A 27,527-nucleotide genomic window follows, 5' to 3' on the forward strand; every position below is an offset into this window, starting at 1 on the left:
GTGAATTTTAATTAGGGAAAGTGTACCAGTTAGGGCCATAGTGGTTCCCTATTTGGCCATGTGTAAAATTTCGACAACTTTCACATTTTTATTCTTTTTGAATGTTTTGACATCAAGATACATCCTATATCTCACAACTAAACCATACAAAAACTATCGAAATGTGCAAATATTAAAATTATCACGTATGGCGAAATAGAGAAACCACTATGGCCATAACTTGTACATCTACCCTGTTCACATCATTTTTTAGAATCTTGCAATGCTTTGTCACCTTAAAAAATGAAAATAAATAATATTCGAATAGAACGATATTTTAAGTCCATTCATAAAATATCTTTGTACAGTAGAATTCCGATTTTGGCATCAAAGCCGAAATCTTCAGTTGTCAAAAACGGAATGGTGCCAAAATCGGAACCCATTTTTTCTATTTTATTTTTCAATGATTGTTTTTTAGAATCTCATTAAAATGAATTACATCATCCTTATGGAACCATATGATGGCCAGACTTCGGAGCGGTCCACCTCGAAGCTTATTTTCGTAGGGTAGAACTATGCCATGAATCTTTAGACCCGAATGTTAATTATGATAGACGTTCTGCATACTTTTTATCACTAAAACGTCTTCAATGATTTTTCTACGATTTATGTGCACAATTTGTATGGGCGATGCAGGAATAATAATCTCATAAGTGACCTTTGTTCAAGAATTGGACATTCCCTTAAAAGTGTGTAAAATACAGAAATACAATAAAACGTATTTATGTATTCTTACAAAGAAATATTCATGAAAATAAAATGTGCTGAATCTGGCTATCGCAAAACTGAATGATTTTTATAATAATTTAATAAACATTAAAAATCAGTTTATATTTCAAGACCTAGCTCAAATGCAACCAAATTAAGTTGAGAATGCCTCCTTTGAACTATGTGTTGCAATTGCTGTACACAAAAATAATGATATTTTCAAAAACAGAGTATCGACGATGCGTTCAATAGGATTTTTCACATTAATATGTATGTGAAATTCATAAAAAAATGATTTCGAAATGGTGTAGAACAGTGGTGCTTAACCTGCGACCCACATGATGTCCTCAGGATCCATAAATGCGAACCGCAATTTCGTAGCAAAAACACATAAGCTTTGTATCATTTTAATTTTAAATGAGTTTCGAATGTTTTTTATAAGATGAACTAAACACGTATATGTCATAAACCTACCATTTAAAATATCACAGGATTTTACTATGAAACCCGAACAGCTAGATATGAATCTTCAGGTGCTCGTAAGACATCCACAGGAATGCGCTAAGACTCTGAAGCATTTCGTTAAGAAACCACAGGATCCCACCTACAAACTCGCTTAGGATTCTGATATTCCCAAGTGCTCACTAGGAATGTTGAGGCTATCGCTTAGATTCTTGAGATTCCGCTACGATATTGCTGAAAATTCTAAAGTCTCAAAATTTTGCTGGAAACCTGTTAAGAACCCAGATAGCCGTAGCGGTAAACGCGCAGCTATTCAGCATGACCATGCTGAGGGTCGGGGGTTCGAATCCCACTGGTCGAGGATCTTTTCGTAAAGGAAATTTTCTCGATTCCCAGGGCATAGAAGTATCTTCGTAAATGCCACACGATATACACATGCAAAAATGGTCAATCGGCAAAGAAAGCTCTCAGTTAATAACTGTGGAAGTGCTCATAACAGGGTGGCCACCAAATTTCGATTTTGAAATTCCCGCTTTTTTCCCGGTTTTCCCGGTATATTTCACATAAATTTCCCGGTTTTTAATCCATTCTTTCCAACGACTTTAATTGACTTTTTTGTATATCAAAAATCAAGCACTGTAACCATTTTGTTTGAAATCGGTTTCAAATGTTTTAGTTGTTTGATTGTTTATCAATAGTTTGGAACAATAAGTTGACTGTTAGATTGTTCTAATCTTTATATGTAGAATCTTATTCTGAAAACTATGGCATGGTATAGTATTCATCTGAATCGATTTGTCTCGCGTTCGTCGAAAATCAATGGAGCTCTGAAGCTTTCTATCATGCGAAAGAGATGTTTAAATTGTGCTTATAAAACAGACCCCACTCTTGACACGACAGGGGTTTAATTTGAATGATATTTGAACTATATTTACCAACAATATGTACTTTAAGTCAAACTTCGAATATTCAAGTTTCAAGATATAGAGAACCTGACAGCCGTTGAAAATTTGATGGATTGGTTGCATTCTGGTGATGATAAAACAATCAAAATTTCAGCTCAGAGCACTACATTGTTTGGTTCTCTAGACTTGTGCTCTTGAAATTTCTAGATTTGGCTATGGTTTATAATAATCTTACATGTATCTTAATACTGAATTTCAGATAATTTGGCCGACAAAAGCCCCAGGTTCCTAAGTAAATCATCAAGATGCTCAAGAGTGATTCCAAGCAACAGCACCAAAATTTGGTAAATTTTTTAATTCATTTTTTTCTATTGAGCTGAAACTTTGCACAGTTTTCCAGTTCCATCTAAATCGTCATTTTCCGATATCAAATTTTCAAGTTGAGTCACGACTAACTTTTCAAAAGGGTGTATGTGAAAATGGTTCAAAAATATTCAAAAAGCTGCACAGCAAAAACGGTTCGTTCGATTGTTAGACAACTAAAGAAACAAAGTTAGACAACTAAATAAAGATTCCAAAAAAAATACACACAGGAAAAATTTTTTTTTTTTTTGCATTAAGAAAAATAATTTTTGACACAAAGACTCAAATATCTCAAAACCCTATCGGAATACCAACGTAATTTTTTGAGGGAAAACGGTCCATTATATTAGCTATCTACCATAAAAATTTGGTGATGGTAAACCAATAAACAAAAAAGTTATGACATTTCAAACATGTCACAATTTTCACATTTAGTAGAAAAAAATTTTTTTCGGTGTAAATTATTACGGGAACCGTAACAATATATGTAAATCAGCAACAATTTTATTGTTAAGGGCCTTGCGTGAATTAAAAAAGTCGTTTTCATGTATTCATTAGTATTATGTATATTATATGTATAAATATTATGTATATGTATAAATATTATATGTATATGTATATATGTATAAATTAAAATGAATTAACAGATTACACGAAAATATTTTTGTTTTTACCAGGATATTTTTTTAGAGTATGATCGATGAGTTTCTAAATGTTATATATAAACTTTAAAAGTTTGGATTTGGGTATGCGTTATGAGATCATGAAAACATTTTATTAATACTTATTTATATATTTATTTATTGATTGTTATTCAATTTTTTTACAATATCGAACACTTTTGCATCATTATCAGTACAGTTCGAGTATAGTTTTGCTTTAATTTTATTTTCTGACAATGGAATGAAACAGTGAAATTTTTGGGTTCCTTGGATCGTTTTCGCGTTATTATATTGCTCGCTGAGCTCTGATGCCGTTAATTCGTACTCTTCAGTAGTAGTAAAACAAAATGATAATTTTGTTAAATCTTCTTCTTTTCTGCGATTCGCCCAATCAAATAGTTCTTTTGCAGTTTTAATTGGATGCTCACGTTTTTTGGCTAAACTTGCTCTTGTGGCCATGCACTTTATGGTTCCTCCAATAGCATCACAAGGACCTTTGCCATGTGACGTAGCAAAGAAATGCCATTCTGCATCAATTCCGTACTTTGATTTAAATTGACTTAGGCTCGAAAAATTCTTACGGTTTTTGTACTGCGATGCTGCTCCATCAGACATGAAATATATCTTTCTGATTTCTTTATCCTTATCAACGCGTAAAAAGTTAATCATTTTGGCAATGAACAAATTTACAGATACTGAGTCGTGTCTTAAATCTTCGGAAATTACAATAAAACTAAAATGTTCAATTTGCGTACTTCCATTGAAATAAATAACGAATGGATGAATTGTAGCTTGTTGTACGTTCCAGTGATGGGACTGCACTTCATCTTGCAATACAAAGCTATAGTTTTCAGAAAAATCACAAATGACTAAAAATTCACCATCTTGTAATGTATTTTTCGTATTTTTTAAAAAGCGGGATTGCTCTGTTTTAATAAAGTCGTGTGGAATTAAATTTTCTAATTTCAAGCAAAAATATGACACAAACTCATCTACAGGTTTTACAATAGTTTCTAGGTCACACCTATCCGTGGTCACCCATTGCTCAAATGATAACTGATCAATATAATTTTCTTCAAACTCAGCGAATAAAGTATTTTCCAATGATGAAGAATCTGGACAATCCGAACAAGATCGTGTATACGCTTCTTTCAAAGTAGTCATCATTAATCGTTTTTGGATTGCTTGACGCTTTCCATCTTTTTTTTACAGATACATAATCTTTTTGGCCAAGCATAGCTCTACTTACTTCATCGTCTTCAAAATATTGAATTATTTTTTCTTTTGTCTCATCTGTTAATGAAGTACTCGACCTAGCATTTTTGGATGCAAGACAGTTATTTTTGAATTGTTTTGCCTCTTTTGCTGTATTTCTATTGGTTTTGAACTCATCAATGGCGTCTTGAATAGACCACGAGCTTGGCAGCATCGACAAAATCAATAATTTTTCTTTCCTTGTCGTGGCTAGATTCGAGAACCTTTCCTTCATATTCATAATTACCTCATCGTAGTCTGTATTTTCCACATCCTCAGGTCCTAATTTGAAGAGGTTTCTTCGTACAGCTTCGTTGATTTCACGGTATTTTTTCTCGGGATAATTGACGTAACCCATCTTCGTCCATTTAATCGGAGTCACTTTCATTCCAGCTATCCCTTCGTTGAAGCGTTCGATGTTGACCTTCTGGATGCACTCATCTTCTGATTGATTTGTTGAAACAGATGTCGCTGATGGTACCGTGGCAAGACTATCTGCACTTGGTACTTCTGGTAACTCCTCAGTTGTTGTCGGTGCATCTAGTAATTCCTCAGTTGTTGTTGTTTTCGAACTTCCTGCAACCTGATCCACCGATGATGTACAGATTGCCCGTTTGTCAACGTTTAAACGGCAGGACGTACAAATGCGTAAATTTGTATTCAATGTAGACATTGGAGCATAACCAGCCGCTTTCAGTTTATCTATGGTGCTTTCGGTGAGATTTCGTAGCTCTTTCGAACACTTTTTTTCTGCAAACGGCCTGCAACAGTTGAGAAAGTGACTACTCATGTTGCTCGTTAGATTTTAATAAACAAAATCACTTTTAAGTTTTTACTGACTAGTTTGGTGTCGTTTGCTTGACTGAAGAAAAATTTTACAATTAAATCTTTTATAACCATAGTGGTAGTATATTTTTAGCTTTTTCGTGAGTATGTTCATGGTATGTACCTATCATGTTTTTGATGTTGAAGTTACTCGCTTTCTCCCAAATATGATTAACAAAGTCTATTCTCTACCAAGGCAGGTCTATACCCAAGTGTAATCAGATTTTAACTTTGTGGAGAAAACCAGCGCCGAGAAAACCGACCTGCTTTACGTATACTAGATCACCTGGGTATAGACCCGCCTTGTTCTCTACGAGGTAAACTTTTTGCAGGTAAACTAGTCGTATACCTGTATAGAAAACTTTTTTTGTAGCTTTTGTCTTCAATATTAGATTTCTTATAGGTTTCTTTTATCAAAAGGTTTCAACACTATTGAGAGAATTTTTCTTCAGTTACGTACAATAAAAAATATGACACTATCGAGACTTTAGATCACAACACTGGATCCCGTCTAACTTTCTAATAGATGCTATAATAGTTATGAATAATTAAATAAAATATCATGAAAACAACTTGTTAACCTCATGTGAACCTCACAAAAAATTCGGCAACAAACTGCGATCCTAAAAAAAAAATAAACAATGAAAAAAAAAAAATTGTCAACCTCACAAAAAATTCAGCAACAAACTGCGGTCCTAAAAAAAATTAACAATGAAAAAAAAAAAAAAATTTCACTAAGTGTCAAATTTGTGAAATATTTGAAATGTCATAACTTTTTTGTTTATTGGCTTACCATCACCAAATTTTTATGGTAGATAGCTAATATAATGGACCGTTTTCCCTCAAAAAATTACGTTGGTATTCCGATAGGGTTTTGAGTTTTTGTGACAAAAATGATGTTTTTTAATGCAAAAAAAATTTATTTTCACTGTGTGTATTTTTTTTGGAATCTTTATTTAGTTGTCTAACTTTGTTTCTTTAGTTGTCTAACAATCGAACGAACCGTTTTTGCTGTGCAGCTTTTTGAATATTTTTGAACCATTTTCACATACACCCTTTTGAAAAGTTAGTCGTGACTCAACTTGAAGATTTGATATCGGAAAATGACGATTTAGATGGAACTGAAAAACTGTGCAAAGTTTCAGATATTTTTGAAATGGTCGATCAGAATCGACTTGCATGCCTCCGTGGAATCCCTCTCAAGTACTTTCTTACCGTAATTGATTTTTTTTCAATTCTTAATTTTCTTCTCTAAAGCAAATAAGTTCAAAATATGGATGAAACAAGGCCACACATGTAGAAGCACTTACTTAGGGCTCACTTACAATTTTAATAACACCGAAAAGTATCATTTTTGCCATACACTCATTCTCCCGTTATGCAATTTATATGGACACTCTACACATATTATATGAGCTGTAACAGCTTGATCGTTATCAAAATCGCAAATGAGGCCTTATTCAAAACATTGACGATTAGATAATTATTGACATATTAAAAGCTTTTATAACTAAACGCTTGTTTTGAAGATTGGTTGTGATATTCACCAATTACAGAAGAGTGCCAAACCAATCTGCAATAAGCTTGAGCTTGAGCTTGAGCTTGAGCTTGAGCTTGATTGGCCGCCCGTGGATGCACTCCAGTATCGCCAGATCAGCTGCACTTACACAAGGAATCAACCGAATGACTGCTTGGGACTAACAGGCATCCTCAGTGTATAAGTGCTGGTGATCTTCTATTTTTAGGCAACAATGGCACCTGCCACGTCAGAATGCAGACCAATGAGGGGAAGGGGGAGGAATTGATGATGCATTGAACTGACTCCCACGTAGACCGTATATTCCACTGCATCCACGTCAGTTCATGCGGGAGTGTATGGATTGGGGGAAAGGCATGGCAGAGAGGTTTGCTTTTGTGGTTAGCAGACTGCCTATGTATCAGGCGTAAGAAAGGCGTGCGCGTGGAAGTAGTAAGCGTTAGGGAAACGGTTTCTTGTCCGTCTCAGGTTCTAGCGTTTGCTATGAACGAATAGTTTGAGAGTGATATATTTAGAATGGAAGATAGGAGCAAGTGAGAGATATACAACTACAAAGTACGAGGAAAGGGACGGGCCTGGGATTGAACCCATGACCTTCTGCATATGAAGCAGAAGCGGTAGCCATCAGACCACCAACCCCGTCAGTGCCAAACCAATCTGCAATAAGTAATTAAACTTTGATTCAAAACTTAGAGTAAAAAAAGTTAGAAAAAAGTTCAAAAAATATTACCCTTGATAGTGCGAGAACAAAAATTAGAAAAACTACTTCGAAACATTACTAAAAAAAGAGTGACACATTTTTAAGAAATATGGTGTACCATAGTAGACATAAAATCATTAATGTTTGAAACATATTTGTTCAAAATTGTGGATGCCTCATGGCAATATCATTACACATAACAACTTTCTAAAACTTATTTTGAAAGTTGGTTTGTAGATTACAGCTTGAAGATGTTCGTTCAAAACGATTTTTCCGGTGATCTTCTCAAATTCCCGTCTTTTTCCCGCTTTTCCCGTTTTTCCCGGTTCGGTGGCCACCCTGTCATAAGAACACTTATCTGAGAAGCAGGCTTTGTCCCAGTTGGGACGTAACGCCAGAAAGAAGAAGAACTGTTAAGAACCCTGAAGATTTTGCCATAGATACTTTAGATATAACTAGGAATCAACAGTATCCCACTAGGAATTTACAGAACGTCCTTTACATATATTAAGAGTTTACTTGGAATCACTAGGTTTTACGCATCTACCCAGTATCCAATTGTACATTCCAAGAATCACGCAAGAAACCCATAAAGTACGCTAGAAATCGCCAGATTTCACTTAGTCTTAAATAATTAGCTAATTAACTAAGTCTCGGAAGCCCACTAAAAAAACCTAGGATCCCAAAAGGAATCTCCAGGATGCAGTTAGGAATCTCCTAGACCCAGCTAGGGATCCCAAGAATCTCGTAAGAAACATTTTGATTATATTGTGTGGCTCGTATCCTTGATGAGAATTCTTGATATGGTACGTAGTATACTCCAGCCAGAACACCACTAGTATACAACGTTAAAAAATCGAATGTCATAGCAATGTCTTTAGAAAATAGTGGGCGTTGCTCTAAATAATCAACACAGATGGAACAATATACACACTCATAACACAGACAAACAGTAAAACTTAATTAGGTAACGGATACATTTTGTTTCACTGGCTCCTATTTTGACCTATCGTATTATTTCACTTATTTCAAAATATTGATTGATTTTACTCACGTTTTAAAGAATTCCAAGTGAAAAAATAAGCGACATAGCATGTAAGCCCCAAAAAATGGTGGGTTGTTTATCTAGCTTCTGCCAAAGTTATGGATTTTATGTTGACACTTCTGAAACTTCAACACTTCAATAACGCAATTTATTTCATGAAATTCCATAAAAGTTAAGAGACACGACATTTTCTTCATATGTTTATACTATTGTGGCACACTTTTAAATATGCAATGAATGTAAATCCACAATGATAAGAACTGTGGGCTAAAAAGTTAAGGCTGAATACGTGGTTTGTGGCGAGACAAGGTTTGTGCGTGTTGTTTCAAATCTGAAGAAAAGTGGTTTTCATCAAGAGTAGCTCCTGGCAAACTCAAGTGGGCTGGTCAAACAGTATGGATGCATGAGAAAAGATGTTGGAAATCTATTTAAGATATTTGTATACAATAATGACGCCACGAAAAGTTATGAAATCATGACCATCCCGAAGTAAATAATTTCGTACGGGAGCCCTGAAAGAGATTTTGGGGAATATCGATGAAGATGGTGCTGTGGAATGGTAAATGTGAAATTAACCTGTGTTTAAAATGTCTGAAGCAAAAGACACAATGATATTTTTAAAAAATACTTATTTTAATGGTATTCAAAAATGTTGCCAAAAACGGATCCATTTTGTTGCTAAATTTGGTTAGTGCCAAAAATGGAATATGCTAGAACGGAGCATACCAAAAACCGAATCCCACTGTATTTCGATAGGGTTACCAGATAGAGAGTTGGTGAATTTTTCAAACTTGTTTTCATTTTTTCAATTTACAACTTTGTCTAATACACCATACTTGAAAATCCAAAAAAAAAAAAAAGTAGAAATTTACAACGCCACCTATGGTGCGATTTCGAATTACATGTTCTAATCATATCGATAAATACACGTTTTAACATGCTACTGAAAAAGTCGATTTTGAGCATTCGACCCACTATGCTGTGCTTCTTCCATGATTTTTTTCTGGGATTTCATTCAAGCTTTCGTTCAAGACTACTCAAATATGCAACTAACGATACATCTTGCAATCACCTACCATTGCCAGGAATTCTTCAAGATTCTTTTAACGATTCATGCGAGGATATCTCCGTAAATTACTCCATTTTTCCAATACGATACGATTCCTGCCCATAACTGCATATTTGTAACATTCGACAAAAGTAGGCATTGAGTAAATGGAATACCAAGTGTGAATTTTATGGCAGTATTGGAGGAAACTAAAATTTCTAAAAATTACCAGGAACTCAAAAGTGCTTATTTGAGACTGAAATTGTGTACAACTCATATCATGCAGTAGGTAAAAACTGCATTACAAGTCTCATTTGTAATCTCAATGTGACTGTTATGCGGTTATAATTACCAATGTGACAAAACAACTTGGTATTTGTTTCGAATTTTCTATAACAATCTCACATATTTCAGTAAGTTGATCCAAAGTATTTATCATTTGATGACACTCCACGGTATTAACTCCAATTGGTCAAAAATGTCGAATGTGACTGTTATGCAGTTATGAATTCAAGATTCATGATCAACAGTTTCAAAACCTCAAATTGTTGAAAAACCATATGGGAAAGTTATGTTTCCATCAACAGTGCAGGAGAAAACTCCTGCAAAGATCTCTGAAGGATCTTCTGGATCTGGATCCTTGAAAAAGTTTCGGAGGATTCTTTAGATAAACTGGGATAAATTCATTGGAAATATTACCAAATAAATCTGGTAGAATACCAAATATATCTGGTAGAATCTTTGATGGAACTCGATCAGAATCGCTGGAAAAATGGTATAAGAATAATCGGAGGTAATTCTTGAAGAAACTTCATGAGGAATTCATGAACAAATTCATTGAGGAATGCTGGAGATTTTATTGTGGAAATCCCTGAAATTCTTACTCAAGGAATCGGAAGAGTTTGCAGAAGATTTTCTGGAAGAATTCCTGAATAAACTTCTGAAGAAATGGCTGTAGTAATGGCTGGCGAACATGTCTGCTGAACCGGAACAGAAACAAAGCAAAATGATCGCGGGCATCAGAGTGCTGATTTACTCGCATCTGTTGCGCTCACGAGTAAACGAAGCTAAAAAAATCGTAAACGTATTCGGAGCTGTTCAGAGTTAATTGCACTTTCGGAAAAAAAGCTGTTTCTACTCCGAGATTTCTGATTTTCAAGGGTTTCCGACTACAAACGGGCAGTTTACTGTCGATTTGATGGATATAAAATTGATTTGTCTGTGAAAAACATAATAAATCACACCTTGTTTGGTTACTCGCGAGTAAATGTTCGGAAGCTTTTCGCTATTTCATTTTATATGATCTCCCGAGAACGCGGGTGCGAACTTACTCACATCAAGCCTGTTCGCGAGTCTGTCATGTTTGTTTTGCATTAGGTTCTTCGTGATGAGAACATTTCCACTACCGCTTCTGGAGGGAAAATGTCCGAACGAATTTCTTTGAAAACACGTTTGTGCATTTTCTTGAAATATAAATCTTAGAAAGATCGCTTGAAAAATAAACTAAATAAATCGATGGAATATTCACTAGAATACATTTAGAGGAAATCTTGTTAAAATCGTTGAGGAATCTTATTAGCAATCTCTGTGAAAAACCGGAGTTTTCAGCATTAGATTGCTTAAGGATTTCTTGGAGAGAAAATATTAGGGAAACTGAAAGCAGTTCCTTAGAAGCTAGAAGAATTTCTGGACGAATCTTTGGGAAAATTGTAGAAGGAATCTCTGGGAGAATTACAAGCCTTTTTAATAATCAGATCAAAACTACTGATCTGTGATCTTCTGTTTGTTTATTATACAAGACAGAAGAAGACGTATTCAGCATGCATTTAAATTTTTCCAAACATTTCTAGGACATTCAACAGTACTTAATTAGCCTACTAGATGCAATTCTATCGAAAAATAGAAAAAAAAGCTCCAGAGATCACGGGTGAAAATTCTGAGAAAATTTAGAGTATCTCTCACTTATCGTTTTACAATCACTGTTTATCATCTACTACTACAGCTCTGATTATATCGGGGGATGATGAAACCCATCTAAACAAGCTCCAAACCAGGGTCGCACTATTGCTATAAGATGTTCGGGGATTATTTATCATGCCAGTAAAGTAAAATACGTACGCCTAATGGTAAATATGCCAGAAAAATGGGTTTTATTCTCGTTCTCTTTTTTGGGCTCCACTATTTATCAAGCTTATTACAACTTGCGAAACATTGCCGACCACGGACCGATACAGATGCGATGTTTTTTTCGCTTGCTTTGATCATGCTTCGAAATCAATTGAGATCGAATTCTACAATGCCTGTCAGAGATTCTTAAAAAAGGCAAACATTTCATTAAACATAGAGATTTTATAGAGGCTTGCATCAAAAAAGTGTTTGTTTTTGTATTTGGGACGCAAAATCAGTTTAAAATAATTAACATTTTAAATGTTAAATAATTGAATTGCATTTTTGTATCACGCTTTTCCGTATAACTAATACCATTTTGAGCAGTAAATCCTCTGTTCTGAACAGATACGCAAAGCTGAAACAAACATTAGCAAAAATGGAGCAAAATTTGTTCGCACGATTTGCATAATTGACTTTGCAACTCATTCAAGCCTTTGCCAAAGTTCACCTACAATTCGTTTATGCGATATGGAGCTTTCGCACCTCTCCCACTAAATCATTGTGTGCCACGAAAAACAGCCTCCACTGTTGAAAGCATCAGTCCTACCACACGACGCGTGGTATTTGCAATTTTGCTGCTCAATTTAAACTTTTCAGCACGTTAATCAACGTTGGGATTTATTTGATGCTGATGCAGTTGCGAGATTATCGCAGTTGAAATTGATTTTTGTTTTGCAAAAATAGCTACTATGATTTCCTGCCTTCCGATACAAACTGGATACATAATTTAAGCCACTGGATACAATGAACGCTGTTCGTTCATTGTGCGTTTAATTAAATTAGAATTATGAACGATAATTATGCTAGGTTTATATATGCACCGCCGTACATTTAACTATGCTGAATAGTGGAGTATATCCTACGTTTCTAGATCACAGGCAATATGCAAGCCAGCAGATTGTAGAAACCTGCGGTAAAGCAGCTATCGGAAGCGTTCTCGTCGTATCCCGTTTGCTACCACAACTTTATCGATTCAATTGAATTCAATTAACGATTACCTTATGCACTCGAATAGAAACTTCATGAAACTAGCTGCCAGAAAAAGTGCACTTGGCCCATAAGTTGCACAGCAAAAAATAATGGATCTTAAACTATAAAAATCATTAAATTTCATCCAACATAAAAATACTTACACGAAAATGTTCGTTCATCTCTTTCAGTATAACAGTAGAAATACTTACGTTATCGTGCTTGAAGAAACACAGCATCTTGAGCTCTCGGAAAACACGTTTCGATGACACTAACGACTGGAACACGTTTGGCAGTTTCTTCAGTGCGACTCGTCGTCCATCGCGGGGATCTGTGACGGCCCTGTGAAGGGAGAAAAGAATGGGAAAAGCACAAGATTAGTTTTCATCACTTCGTTGTGTGGGATCTGCTCGGTATGTACACCGCCCGTCAAAAGTACGGACCCACTTGAAAAATTATGTCTCGCTCAGGGGTTGAATTCTGAGAAAATTGAGAATATCTCTCACTTATCGCTCTCTGTAATAATAATCATCCGCAACACATCATGAGAGTCTGTTTATCGTCTACTGCTACAGCTCTTATTATAATCGAAGGGATAACAATGCATGATAAAACCCATTTAAACAAGCTCCAAACATGGGAGGCACTATCGCTATAGGACGTTCGGGAATTGCTTATCATACCAGTAAAATAAAACACCTGCCTCCAATGGTAAATGAGCGAAAGAAATAGGTTTTATCATCGCTATTTATCAAGCTTACAATGTTACAACTTGCGAAACATCACGGATCATGGACTGATACGGATGCGATATGTTTCTTCGCTTTTTCTACTTGTATCGTCCATAGGTATACTACATTGTGAATGTGTCTTTGTTGTGAAATCTGCATATATCGGTTCTTTTACTTAGTCTACCAGATGGATATCTCTGTAGTAACTATGAAGAATTGCACGACATGCTCTGCATTGGTAGTGGTAACATTTAGACAACTTGTTGGCGAAACGTCGTACGACAGAAAAGGATGTACTTAGAAAGCTGACTACCAAAAATTCGTTTAATAATCGTGTTAAACTTTTTGGGAAATTATTCAATATTCAACAGAAAGTTGCAATACATTGTTAAACGAGTCTGTACTTATGACGGGTAGTGTATATCAAGCAGAATTCATTTCGATCGAATGCGGCAATGCCAGTGACAGCGTAGGACTAGATCCAGGAACTTCCACCACCGTCGATGAACTGCGCGCTTCATGTGCCGCAGAAGAAGGAAGCCGCTGATAATTTGATTGGAAAACGTGAGACGTGATGTCACAATTTGCACTGCCTGGGCGTTATAATTAATAAATCCAACCCAACCAACCAAACGAGAGCAGACGGGTCTGAAGCGACGAAGTCAGTGCAGCAACTTGGAATGCAAATTGGACTCGATAATCCATTAGAGATGAACGTGCGGGAAAAGTTCCAACAAAAAGTGACAAGATGCTGCTCGCTTCGCAGATGGCGAGTTTCACCAGTAGAACCGAAGGTTACTGCATTCCTTCAAGTGCTGGGACGACCCTTTGAACATGTCCAAAACCTGAGGTCGAAAACGGCAAGCGGTGAGAGGAGTTGAAATTAATTCAAATGTCTTTCAACTATTTGAATAGCTTGGTAGTAAAACGTGAATGGTATTTGAATTCAACTGTTCTGTCACTTCTAGTGTTAGAAATTGATTATTTTTCCAAGAATGTAGTCAAGTGTCCACATGTTGGGAGGTAAAGTATTTGGAATCTATTGAATGAGTGAGCATACATAGTCACGAATTGCCAGAAGTGAACATTGTCAAGTCGAGTGCACTGTAGGGTAAGTGTTACCTTAGTTGTGGGTGTTCCTATAGTTGCGGTAGTGCTGTTTTCACTGATTTTATTACATTAGTCACAGAACCGACACTGCCAATCGACGTCGTGGCTTGTTGATACACGGAATAATTGAAAAGAGCGTTCAAATTACTTTAAAACTGATGAAATATCACTAAAATGACTAAAACTGTTCTTGCTTGTACCAATAGTTGCGGTAAAGTGTTCCTATAGTGGAGGATCCCATAAGAAAACCACGGAAACAGCAACTATAGGAACATAAATTAAAAATATACCGCAACTAAAGGAACTGTGTACCAATAGTGGAGGTATTATTTTTCACTGACATGCCGTGGATTACTGCGATTAAATCATTTTTCTCATTGAGTCAATGGCCGTTACTTCCTGTTACAACATTAACATGTACATTGATTGCGCTTCTTGAATTTAGGCGGTTAAATGAATTTCAATGATGCTTAGTACCTCCACTATTGGTACATCTACCCTATATGCAGTAGCTTTATAGTTTGACGTAGAATACCTGGAGAGAATTAAAACACAAAATGGGTCCAATATTATTATTAATGAAAATTAATAAATTTCATGAAATAACCAATATTTACTTGGTCTTTGTGAATAAAATGTTTCAAGTTGCATTACTTGCCTGGGCCATTAGGTTTCGAGCTTATAAATTATTGATCCGAACTTCGCAATATCAATTTATTGGAATCAATGCGTGTAGGTTTATAATCGAAACCATCAATACACAGCAGGCATTGCAGAATTCATTCTCACTCATTCGATTTTGTAACACGATCAAAGCAAGCGAACATAAACATCCTATCTGTATCGCTCCATGGTCGACATTGTTTCGCAAGTTACATAACAAGCATGATAAATAACATTAGCGAACGAGAGTCCCAAAACGAGAGTGATGATAACACCCATTTTTCTCGCTTAATAATTATTCTCGTTGGGGTTGGTATTTTATTTCACAAGCATGATAGACAATTCCTAAACATCCGGTGACAATATCAAAGTAACATTGGTAGCTGAATAATAGCTTATTCAACTGAAATTATGTTTATACAGCCTTTTTTCAACTAAGTAAGCTGTTATTCAGATTCCGATGATACCTGGGTATTGTCCCCCAGATTTGCAGCTTGTTTAGTTGGATTGTGTCAGGCTCTGTTATCCCCCGATCTAATCAGAGCTGTAACAAAAGATGATAACCAAAGCGATAAGTAAGAGATACTCTCAATTTTCTCAAAATTCAATACATGATACGCAGCTAAAACAATAATTTGATTATCAATTTATTTTCGTGCACATATTTCTCCAATCAAATTTGCTTCCAATTAACACGGCCATGTAAAACTATAGCCTTTACAATCTATTTATGTATAAGTGTACAGACTTAGAATAAGTAGCAGTATCCTGTGAAATAAATCACCGAATTTTAACTGGAAACAATAAACATGTTTTCCTCTGAAATCCACAATTTTAGCAACAAAATTCGTGGAATCTACTATTTTATCGACAAAATCCGTGAAAACAAACAAATTTGCAGTGACCCTGTAAAATACTATCGAACAGTTTGTTGACAGCGCTATTTTCACCAAACTTCTGTGAAATCATTTGACAGCCGCCCTGGCATGCATGAGCTCTTTTTGTTTTTGCATATTAACAGCATGCAGTGGGAGCCGGCCTAGTGGCAATAAGCCTGCTTCCTGATCGCTAGGTCGGGAGTTCAACTCTAAGTCGGACCATATTCGAGTTTTTTTTTAATTAAATCCAGTTTTTCTTTAAACTTAACAGATTTTCTGATGATTTTTTACCGTAATGTCAACTGTTGATATTACGACGAAAATTCACCGTAGTCCTTATTTTGGTACATTTATTAAAATTTATTTATTTAAATTTACATGAACATGTAAAAACGAATGTAATTAGTTTATTTTTACAGGAACCCTCATTTTACACTTCTTTAAAATTCAAACATTTATTCTGTGTATGATTAGTTTATCATGTTTTACAAGATTCACACAGTTTCAGACGCCATGTAAATCTGTATTTTTAGTTCCTCGCAATTCATTACTTCATACAATCCATAAAAGTAAACTATTCTTACTTCTTAGGACTTTTGATTTACTTCGACAGGGCTTCTTTAACCTTTGCATCCCTGACCTTTTCACAACCAAATTCTCGTCATCTTTCGGCAGTTATTTCCACAATTTTCAGCCGATTTCAATAAAAGTTTGACACAATATTGAGTAACTGTAAGCAACATAGGGCCGTCTATAAGTACTTCAGGAATATCCTAGAGCCGACTCCGGGACCCTAGAAAAAGACGTCGATCCGATTATTGCAATTCAGAGCATGCGACACATCAATCTTCATTTTTTTTCGCCGGGAGTATGATATGACGCATATTGAGTAATTTCTTGCAACATAGGGTCAATTACAAGTACTTGCGGGATGTACTGGAGCCAATACCGGACCCTGGAGAAAGACATCAATCCGATGATTGCAATCCATATCATGCGACACATCAGGGACCATGGATACCTTGCCCTTTACCTTTACCTTGCCACAGGATGTTAGAATGCATTTTCATGGAAATTCAAATTTACGTGCAAAGTTCATGCAGCCATGTTCAAGGCGTCAATGAAAGTTAGGGTTGGTACTAGAGTGTCCATCCCGGGACATTCCGGGATAGGATTTGACAAATTTCAAGATTTCCCGTTTCCCGGGATATTAGTTCTGACATCCCGAGAATTTTGGGTTTCCCGAAATGTACGTAGAATTTGATGAAAGCCACTAAATTCCAATGAAAAACAATGACATTTTTCCTTACTATCAAGCATTATTTGATAAAATAGAAAATCATTAAGGAAACAGTATAAACGAGTCATTGTTTTCATGAAAAGACCAATTTACCAAGTAAGAAAACACATATTTTTATTTGTCTAGTTGCAAAGATTTGATGCTTTGCTCATCAACGTTAGCCGTCTTTATAAGCCTAGACTGCGAAAGAAAATTTGAGAGTACACCTAAATTACAGTCTATCATTTTCAGTAATTTACTTTTAGCATGATATTGTACAATACCTTCAATGATCTTCAATTGTTCCTTTTATTCTGAAGTTTTGATGATTTTTCCATTGTTTGCTTTAATATTATGACCTAATGTTTTATCATACTTCCATTTATAAGTGTTATAGAGAATTTTAAAATCCCTAGCGAACCCGTAATTAGTCAAGCTAAATTTTTATTTTTGTTATTTTACCACAGTCATTATAAAATATTATTTGGGTTCTATCCCGTTAGGCCGAAATGGCCGATAGTTTTAATGAACCGTCAAGTCAAATGGGTAATTAACAGGATAAGTCAGGAAAACTTACATCACCTAGAAGCCGCCGGATGAATTTTCAGGTCAAATGAATTGTTGGTTGTTAGATCAGGATAATTTGCATTACCTAGAAGCTCACAAACTGCTGTGAAATATAACTAGACAGAACAGCCTTTGATTAAAAGAAGGAAAAAATACTGATGAGTGTGTTGGCCATTTGAAATAGTAGTAAATGATCAAATGTTATTTCGGCCTAACGGCATTCAGCCTAATGGCCTTCGGCCTAACAACCTGCACCTCCGTCATACGACAACGGCAGAAGATCCAAAATTAATCATTTGTAGCCCTACCGGAACTTGTCACTGGGTGTCCAAAAATGGTCAGAACCACTTTCAAATTCATGACGATCCTTACCGGAACCGATATCCGGTGACCATATTCCTGAAATGACTACCATAGCGTCCAAACTGAAGCAGGTGATATATAATTTCAAATAAATTGATGTTTCATTAATTTTTGAAAGATATTGATAAGCTATCCTGCATTTTCCCCATCATTTCCATATCAAAATAGGTATCCCAAAAAATTTGGACCTTAATTCAGAACTATCACCGGACTCAACATTTTCAATACAATAATTAAAAAATATATCTTATTTGTGATTTTACGATTCTATACCATTAGCCGGAATGCAATTTACCGGAAGACCACTTACCGGAATGTACCATAACCCGGAAAAACCATTTACCGGAATGCACCATTGCCCGGAAAACCAAATCTTCCATTTTCGACGACCTTTATCAGTACATTTATATACAATTTTTATTCTCTTTCATTGATGTTCAACACAAATTATGTTACGCTAACCATGGACATACTCGACTCCTTTGGTTTCCATAAACACTTTTTCGAAAGATATCTCCAAATTGCTATGGACCAAATATGTTGTACTTATTGCCTGCGATACGACTCAACTGGGACGAAGCCTGCTTCTCAGATGTTCTAGGAGCATTTCTACAGTTATTAGTTGAGAGCCAATGTCAAAAGACATTTTTTGTATTCGTTTAAAGTTTTTCCAGTATGTAAGCACTCTAGCTCTGAAAAGACGTCAAATTTTTTTTTGAATCGGCGGTGTTCAATTCTACCAACCTCAGCTTGATTTTTCTGAATAGCTTTACTTTGCCGCAACGTAGGGCCGAAGCTATGAGCTATGAATACTACGATACCAAAATTTGATTGAACATGTAATTTATTTGTGATTTAATTAGAAAATAATCACCTGATTTCGTTATAGATATTTGATGCCAAATAATAACGAAATCAATATAAATCGAACCAATCGCCTATCAATAAAAGGTAGAGTGCATTTGTGTAGAAAAAAGATCTCAGCATTTAAAATTTCATGGAGTTGGCTTTCTTATTCCTTTAAGTCAAAATAGTTTAGAATCTTATTTTAATATTATATAAAAATATTAAAAAAAAACAGATCTTGCGAGGAAAGTGACATGCAACAGGGGAATTCTCATTTTAGCTTTATGATTTGAAAAAAAATCCCACCAAGTAGATAATTTTCGATCTTTTGTCCTTTCGACCCTTTGTCTTTCGACCTTTTGTCATTTCGACCTTTTGTCCATAAACCCATTGCTTATTTATTAACATTTGGACACTTGAAGAACCGACGGTCGAATGTTAAAAGTAAAGTTACATAGTTGAAGCCATATTAGGCCAGTTCAGCCAAGATAAGCTGCAGAGATAAGTTGGAAGAACTGCTTGTTTTTGAAAGAAGGGGTAATCATCTATGAAATGCATATTGACATGATCAAGTTTGAAGATATCTTAGACTCCTCTTCGATGCTTATGTATTTTGAAGGAAGAACCTCCCCTGTTCATTAACTTAGGTGGTCACTTCAAATATTTTAAAGTCAATATGCGGACCTGAAGAAAAAGATAATGAAAAACGTCGACATTGTCGAGAAATAGTAGAGTAAGGTGGGGCAAAAGTTCGACCTTAGTGATATAATCAAAGTTTCCAGGAAAACAATAGCAGTTAAAACAAAACAAATACCATACAGTGAACCTTCAACATATTGGCTATAATTTTGCTGAACTAACTTGTGTCAAAATATTTACCCATTTTTAGTTATAACAGTTTCAAAATTGATTGTCTTAAACGAACTTTTGCCCCACCGGTGGGGCAAGAGTTCAAATCTAGTATGGGGCAAAAGTTCGCTGGCTAAAACACAAAATATCGATCCTTTTGTGACAGGCATACTTTACACCAGCCGTAAACTTAAGTTTGCCGAAAAATACACACTCATCAAAAAATTGCACAGAACCGGGTTAATTGTAATATACTCAAAAATAACAGTTTTTCGCAAAACTAAGTGGAAATGTAAAATTTTGGTGACAGTTTTCACATGATCAGACAAATTTAACTAAATTTGAAGATAATATGTGGATTTTAGGTAATTTGCAACTTTTTCCGTGATTTTATACATGGGTCGAACTTTTGCCCGCTGATTCGAACTTTTGCCCCACTATGGGCCAAAAATTGTTTTCAAGCATCTATGCAAAAACTAATACACTTCAAAGCAACCTTATGAAAGGCCTAGAAACGCCCTTGCATAAAATATTAAAAAAGATTGTATCTTCAATTGGTTTCATGCAACGAAAGTTTGACCAAAAATTACAATTATCACGTCGAAAAACAGCAAATAGCCATAACTTTTCCAAATCTCAATCGATTTTTATGATATTTGGAGTGAAAGTCTCTTACTTGAATAGCATTCGAACCACCATGACATTTATAAGATGTGTTTTGAATTGAGTTAGAAATCTTAAAAAGAAACTCTTACCCCACTCGAACTTTTGCCCCACTTTACTCTATTACGGCAAATGGTCCTTCCGGATAATGGTTTTCCGGTAAATGGTCTTCCGGTAAATTGAATTCCGGGTAATGGTTTTCCGTAATGGTAATGGTTGGGACTGCACCAACTTAATATTTTTCCACAACATTACCAACTAAAGCGAGTTAATTTTTATATGTACAGTAAAATACATATTAAAACATGGATGTTGCGATGAAAAAAAGTGATGGTTCGAAAATCTATATGGGACAGTTATGCTTTTATGGTCAGTTTAGGTTATTCGGTGTACCAGAAGTTATCGGACATGGTAAAACTTGAGATATAGCTCTCTCCGTCGTTTCTCGACTGATTCTTCAAATTTTTCTGTGACGAACTACAAATTACCTCAATTTATGATAACTATTGAAAAAGTGGTGGGGAAATTATTGATTAGAAAGTTACAGATAGGTTGAATTTTGACAATGAAAAATGCACCAAGACAAATGATGTCTTTGGTTTTTATCACTCAATGCGCAAATGCACCGAAGACACTCACATGATTCGATACGTAGTTTTTCTGTTATATTGCTTTGCTTTGCTACATTCAACCTATTTGTAACTTATTAGTCTATAGTTTTTACACAACTTTTTTAATAGTTATCAAAAATTAAGATAATTTGTAGTTCGTCACAGAAAAAAATGAAAAGAATCGGTAGAGAAACGACGGAGATATGGCTCTCTGAAGTTGAACATTTTGTTTGGGAAAACAGTTTTTTTTGCATTTTAAATATCCGATACTGTATGTTTCATACTACATCAGTAATGCAATCGTAATTCATTCCAAATTTGATTCCCTAAATAGCCTACGTTGAATTTTGTCAATGTTTCATAATTTTGGGTAAACTACCCCCCTCAATGCTGTTCAATTATTTATCAAAAATTCAGCAATTTCATTTCAATACACTCAACACTTGCATCCCCAGGCTCACAACCTGGAAACTCAACCTTTTCACCTATGTCCAAAACGCGCCCGTTGAACCAGCGTTCATGTTTCATTTCCGAAAAACGGTGGCGTCGACGTTAGTTTTGCCAGAGTGCAACCTGGTGGTGGTTCCATCGCATCGGTAAGCCAGTTTATTGGTGGGACCAAACAACGATGCAACAGCGCGGGAGGTGAGCCGTTTATTCCGAATTGCAATTCCGATAAATCAAAATTTTCGCGTAATTTCAGTTGGTGGCTTTTTCGGTATGACCAATTTAAATTGATCCCCTTTGAAGTGAGTGCGGATCAGGGATTGAAGCGCGAGGTATGAGGACTCGCAGGACAAGTGACATAGGCACCGATAGGTCGTTGAAGGTAGGAGGTTTGTGTCCAAACGATTTGAGCTGTACAGTGACAGATGGGAATTAACCATGTCGATGGGAAAAATTTACTGCTTCTACGTTGCTTGTCGGTTCGGTGCACGTGTAGGAGTACTCTCGACCCCATTTGCGATGGTGGCCTGGAAGGTGGGTTGAAAAGCTTTTTAAGGCTTGAGTGAGTTCTAGTTAAACATACCTTTGTACGTACGTACATATATTATGACGGTGATAATTCATGCGTGCTCACCATGTTTTTAGCGGACGGTGCACGTGCAGAACTGGGTGAGTATTTCTCTAATTGCATTCGGGCACAAAGCAAAGTCATGCTGAAGGCAGGGTGTCCATTCAAAAGCAGCTTTTGATTCTGGATTTTTCCGGGTGCTCAAAAAATTATGTAGATACTTTTCGATTTTATTTCCTTCATCTTAACAAAGAGTTATTGACCTGAAGTAGTGTTAAGTACCGTAAGTCCAGTGCTATTTTTTAGCGAATTTTTCGGAAAAATTTTAACTTGACAATGAATCGTAACAGATAGAAATGTAGAATCATTGTCTTAATTGTGTAGGTTCAATTTCCATTTCAGTCTGGAAAACTTTACGTTAGTAACATTTTCCGACTATGCCATTCTATACCAGTTCATTGTCTGAAGCTGCTTCCTTCAAATAACAATTCGTTCACTGGAAGCAGTCGTCTTTTGAATTGTCAAGGCCCATTGATTCCATCTCAAAGTTGTACTTCTGATGTAAGGAAACAATAGAGCAAGAAACTGATTTAACAAGGGATATGCTGAAAAATAGTCTAAACAAATAATCTTTCCGAAATTCGAACCCAGCCTTCTTTTCCAGCATCACAACGAGTGGACCCCTTTATGAAACCATAAATTCGAATCGGTAGCAACCGCCAGGTAATTAAAGATTATCATTCGATTAAAACCCCCGCCATGAATGCCATTCTTACTGTGTCAAACAGCCAATTGAAACCGGTTAATTGCAAGCGCTGGTTGTCGGCGAACGGCGCGGCGTTAATTTGAGCAACAATAGTTTCTTTCGGCTCGTGATCGTTTGAAATGAACAACATCAACATAAAAAATACAGCACTAACATCTCTTAGTCTTGAATGGGTACCCGACCGGACGGAAGAAACTAGATTGTAACAGAATCAATATAATCAATAATAATCATATAAGAACTTAAGAATGAATCTACCTTGAAAACAAAGTTATATCAACTTCTGTTACTTTCAACCGCTGTTGATATAAATGTGTTTTAATTGTGTTATGTGATTCTGATCGGGTGCCCTCGCTCTGGCAGGTAGACAGGTAGGTGTAGAAACCGCGAAATTCGAGGTCAATCGCTCTCCATAAAAAGCCTTCGTCTGGGAATTTCGTCTGGACGATGATGACGGCCGCAAGTCGCGGAACCATCACATTGTCGCGCTTGCAATTTTTGCGCCTTCACGTCTTCTGTTCCATCCGTTTTGGCATTAGTTTCAGCTATGTACTTCTAGCTGAGCATAGCTGAGCCATAACCTGCAGCAGTCTGTGAGATTCGAAAGATAATTACCCTTTTTAGTTCGAGTCCCGAACAGACTCATATTCTGAACATTCGATTTTATGAGGAAGCTTTCTTATGTCATTTAACTTGAACGAAAAATGGTCTAACAATTAAATTTTAATGTCGGAAATCCTTCAAAAAACTGCGTTATCGTTCAAATCGACAATTTAGCAGGAAAAAAGCATGTTTCTGTATTCTCGTTGATTTTGAACGTATGCCGGATTGAGAAAAGTCGTTCGTAATTGAGTTTTGCATTTTGATAGAAAAATATTGGATGGTCTTTATTTAAGTTACATTTTGAATCATTTTTTGACTGTATGAGGTAATTTGTGGGTGCACTCTTCAACAAACTTTGAGATTTTTCTTATGAAAAACTTGGCTAGAGAAACTATGGTGAAACTCTTCATTTCAGCTTAAAGTCAACGAATGCTTTTATAGAACTTATGAAGCATTTCTTGCAGAAAGTTTTGGGTACTCCACTAGAAGAATTGCAACTCATGAGCTTCTAAAGAAAAGTCAACCCGAAAAACAAAAGCCATTAAAAAGAATCACTGTATCAACTTCTGAAACTTGCATGTTTTTGGGGGACTCAGAACGAATACATAGAGAAATCTTCCAAGGGATTCTTGGAAGAATTGTCGAAAGGATTTCTGGATGGATCATTGGGTGAATCATGGAAAAATCCACGTGCTCTGCTCGGATTCGAACACATGACTCTTGTATGCTAGGCATAATGGATGATATGCATAAAATACGTTAGGCATAATGGACGTTTGGCATAAAATAACTTGCGTGTGTATCATTTGGAACTCGTCTCATGTCGAAAAATTTTTGGGCGCATTTAGAACTTTCATTATGCGGATGTGGGTGAGTGTAATTAACATGTAACAGCTCAAAAATATGTGCAAAATTAATACTAAAAGTGTTACGAAGAAGTAGGTTGAATGGTTGATCATAAAAGACTTTTTTCAGTGTTGTGCATTTTAAAAATGAACTCATTATCGCAAGATGTGGAATAACATTGTTGTCACGGTCATTGTTATCATTCTGAAGTCCTGCATTTGTAAGTTTCCATTAATATTTGCGATGTGCAATGAAAGTATTATTTATTTATAGTGATGTTTATTTTAGTGGTGATATGACATATTTTGTTATATTTCTTTTATATAACTGCGTTAATTCTGAAGAAAGGAAATATTCCATATAAATATTAGTACCTATAAGACAATCAAAAGTCAGGTCAAGAATTTATGTAATGATAGGTGACAATATCTTTAAAAATAATGTACTGGTAGTGTTACATCATCTTCTTGGCGTTACATTCCCACTCCGAGTCTGCTCTGCTCAGCACTTTAATAAATTGAGAACAGTGTTCCTTCTTCTGCAAACAATTTTCATTGGTTTTCAATCAATTTTGATCAGCCGCATATGTAAGTTTTACCGAAAGCACTTTGAAAATATTTCAAATTCGTCGTGTTTGAAAAGTAAAATTTGATAAAGTATTTATTTTAGACGCATAAGCCAAGTTCAAATTTAACTAAGTAGGGGGAGATCCCCCAGTACCGGACACTTAAGTCATTAAATTCATAATTCGAAAAATATTGATTTGATGTGTTCCTGTTACTCATCTATCTATATAAATACAAATGGAGTGGTGTTTGTATGTCACGAAATGGCTTGAGGACGGGCCAATGGATTGACGCAAATTTTTCACTGCTGCACTCCACAAGGGATGTGACGTGTTCATGCGATGAAAAAATTCGGGAAAGTCTCCGGAATAATCGGGTAAACATGGGAAGACTAGGCTGTCATTTAGTATGGGGGATTTCTTGACGTTTTCCAACAGCCTACTTGATGGCAAGACGAAGTTTGCCGGGACCACTAGTTTATGATAAATATATCATTTTTATAGTGTACAAAAATAAATTTGAAAATATCAATATGAATTTTGACATTGCATTTTGATGATGTATTTTAGAGCCAAATTGAACGATCTTGAAAGGTGGCACCCAGTACCGGACACAATCTGGAAATGCCTCGAATTCTGTAAATTTGAACATCATTGAATGTTTTTACTATAGGAATAGTATTTCATTGCCAATTCAATGCATTTGCAATATTTACGAGAACAAATTGAGTTTTTCTTATTATGTAAGATGTCAATAAAAAACCTCTTTCATATATGATGAAAAACAGCACATTTTACGATGTTGTTCTGAATGTTCATTCTTCTTAATTTTATTGCATGTTTGATACCATGATCGACACAATCCATGAAAAATGAATGAATTTTGAGACACTGGTGCAATAATTACAAAGATCATAAAACAAATCAAGCTGTCCGAAATTGGGGGACAGAAGGTGCTTAACCAAAATTTTTAGTTATTTTACATTTAGTTACATTTAGTTCAATTGTAGTACAAATTACATTCATACTATTAAATTAGGATTACATTCGATCATGCTTGCGTAATCCAAAGTATTTTGTCATATTCAAAATAATTACTAAAAATGATGATTACTGATGAAAAATTTGTCAGTTATATGTGTACAATAGGGTGCGGCTTATATTTCAAAAATTCTCAAAACCAAAAATTCGTGTGCTTTACTGAATCCAAAACACATTAAAAGAGAAACCTCAAAATCTGAGCCAAAAATATTAACCTTTAAAGGTGGCGCAAGCGTCTTGAAGGTGAATTTTCAAGTTACAACAAATTACCTTCAGTGAAGTAAACATAACTTTGTTATTTTTCAACCGATTTTGAAACTTTTAGCACCATTATCTTCCAAATTAAATTTATGAAAACATTGTAGAACATAAAATTTGTCTAAAATCAAAACTTGTCTTAGTTAAAAATACTTTTATCCAATTTTTTTCCTCATTTTACTAAAAAAATCATTTTTGTTTGACCATGACTACATAAATACTCAATCGATTCCGAATTGTTTTACATGTTTATGAATCAATTTAAGTTGTTTTCAAACTGTCCATAATACACATTTTTCTTAAAAATGATTTTGACTTAGTTATTCAACAAAAACAACCCAAAAACATGATTTTTTAATGAAGTTTTATCGCAGGAAATAGCCTTTTTTCTATTTAACTTAATTTTATAAAGCATCTTGCCTTAATTACGAGTTGAAAAATGCATACATTTTTTAACATATGCAAACATATTTTAGTTTCAAAATTATTTAAAAATTGTTGCAAAGTCCTTCCCAAAGGTTTAACAAATGAGAAAAACCAGTTTAAGCTTTAGAGATAATATTTAACTAGGAAAACTTAGAAAAAACTGGCATTTTTGGTTGAAAAAAAAAATCACGTTTTTGTGCAGTTTTAGCTGAATAACTTAGTCAAGACATTTTTTTAGTGAAATGTGATGTATGAAAGGTTTGAAAACAATCAAATCAGCTTCAAAAGCATATAAAAAGATTTGCAATCGATTGAGTAACCATGAAGTTATAGTTAAACAAAGTTGAAATTTTTAGTAAAATGAAGGAAAATTTGGAGTAAATTACTTTTAACTAAAACTTGTTTTGATTTTAGACAAATTTGGTGTTCAACAAAGTTTTAATAAATGAAATTTTGAATATATTGATGCTAAAAGTTCTAAAACCAGTTGAAAAATAGCAAAGTTATGTGTACTTCACTGAAGGTAATTTTTTATAACCTGAAAATTCACCTTCAAGACGCTTGCGCCACCTCTAAATGTTAATATTTTTGGCTCAGATTTTGAGGTTTCTCTTTTAATGTGATTTAAATTTAGTAGAGTACACGATTTTTTGGTTTTGAGAACTTTTGAAAAATAAGCCGCACCCTAGTGTACAACCAAACTCAAAAGATGAGCAGCAAGTCATGTACAGCGTCGTTTTTATTGTTGGCATTGCGCACTA

At 35.2% G+C, this 27,527-nt stretch overlaps 1 protein-coding gene across 1 annotated transcript in view; it reads right to left on the bottom strand.

Annotated features, from left to right (window-relative positions):
* The window catches only part of LOC5576036 (serine/threonine-protein kinase NLK), a 276,399-nt gene that overhangs the window by 54,002 nt on the left and 194,870 nt on the right, over positions 1-27,527 (bottom strand). Inside the window, 1 exon segment of the mRNA XM_021842628.1 lies at positions 12,899-13,028. Coding sequence (XP_021698320.1) covers positions 12,899-13,028 — 130 coding nt within the window.

Source organism: Aedes aegypti, chromosome 2 (genome assembly GCF_002204515.2).
Source record: "Aedes aegypti strain LVP_AGWG chromosome 2, AaegL5.0 Primary Assembly, whole genome shotgun sequence".
NCBI classification, from domain to species: domain Eukaryota; kingdom Metazoa; phylum Arthropoda; class Insecta; order Diptera; family Culicidae; genus Aedes; species Aedes aegypti.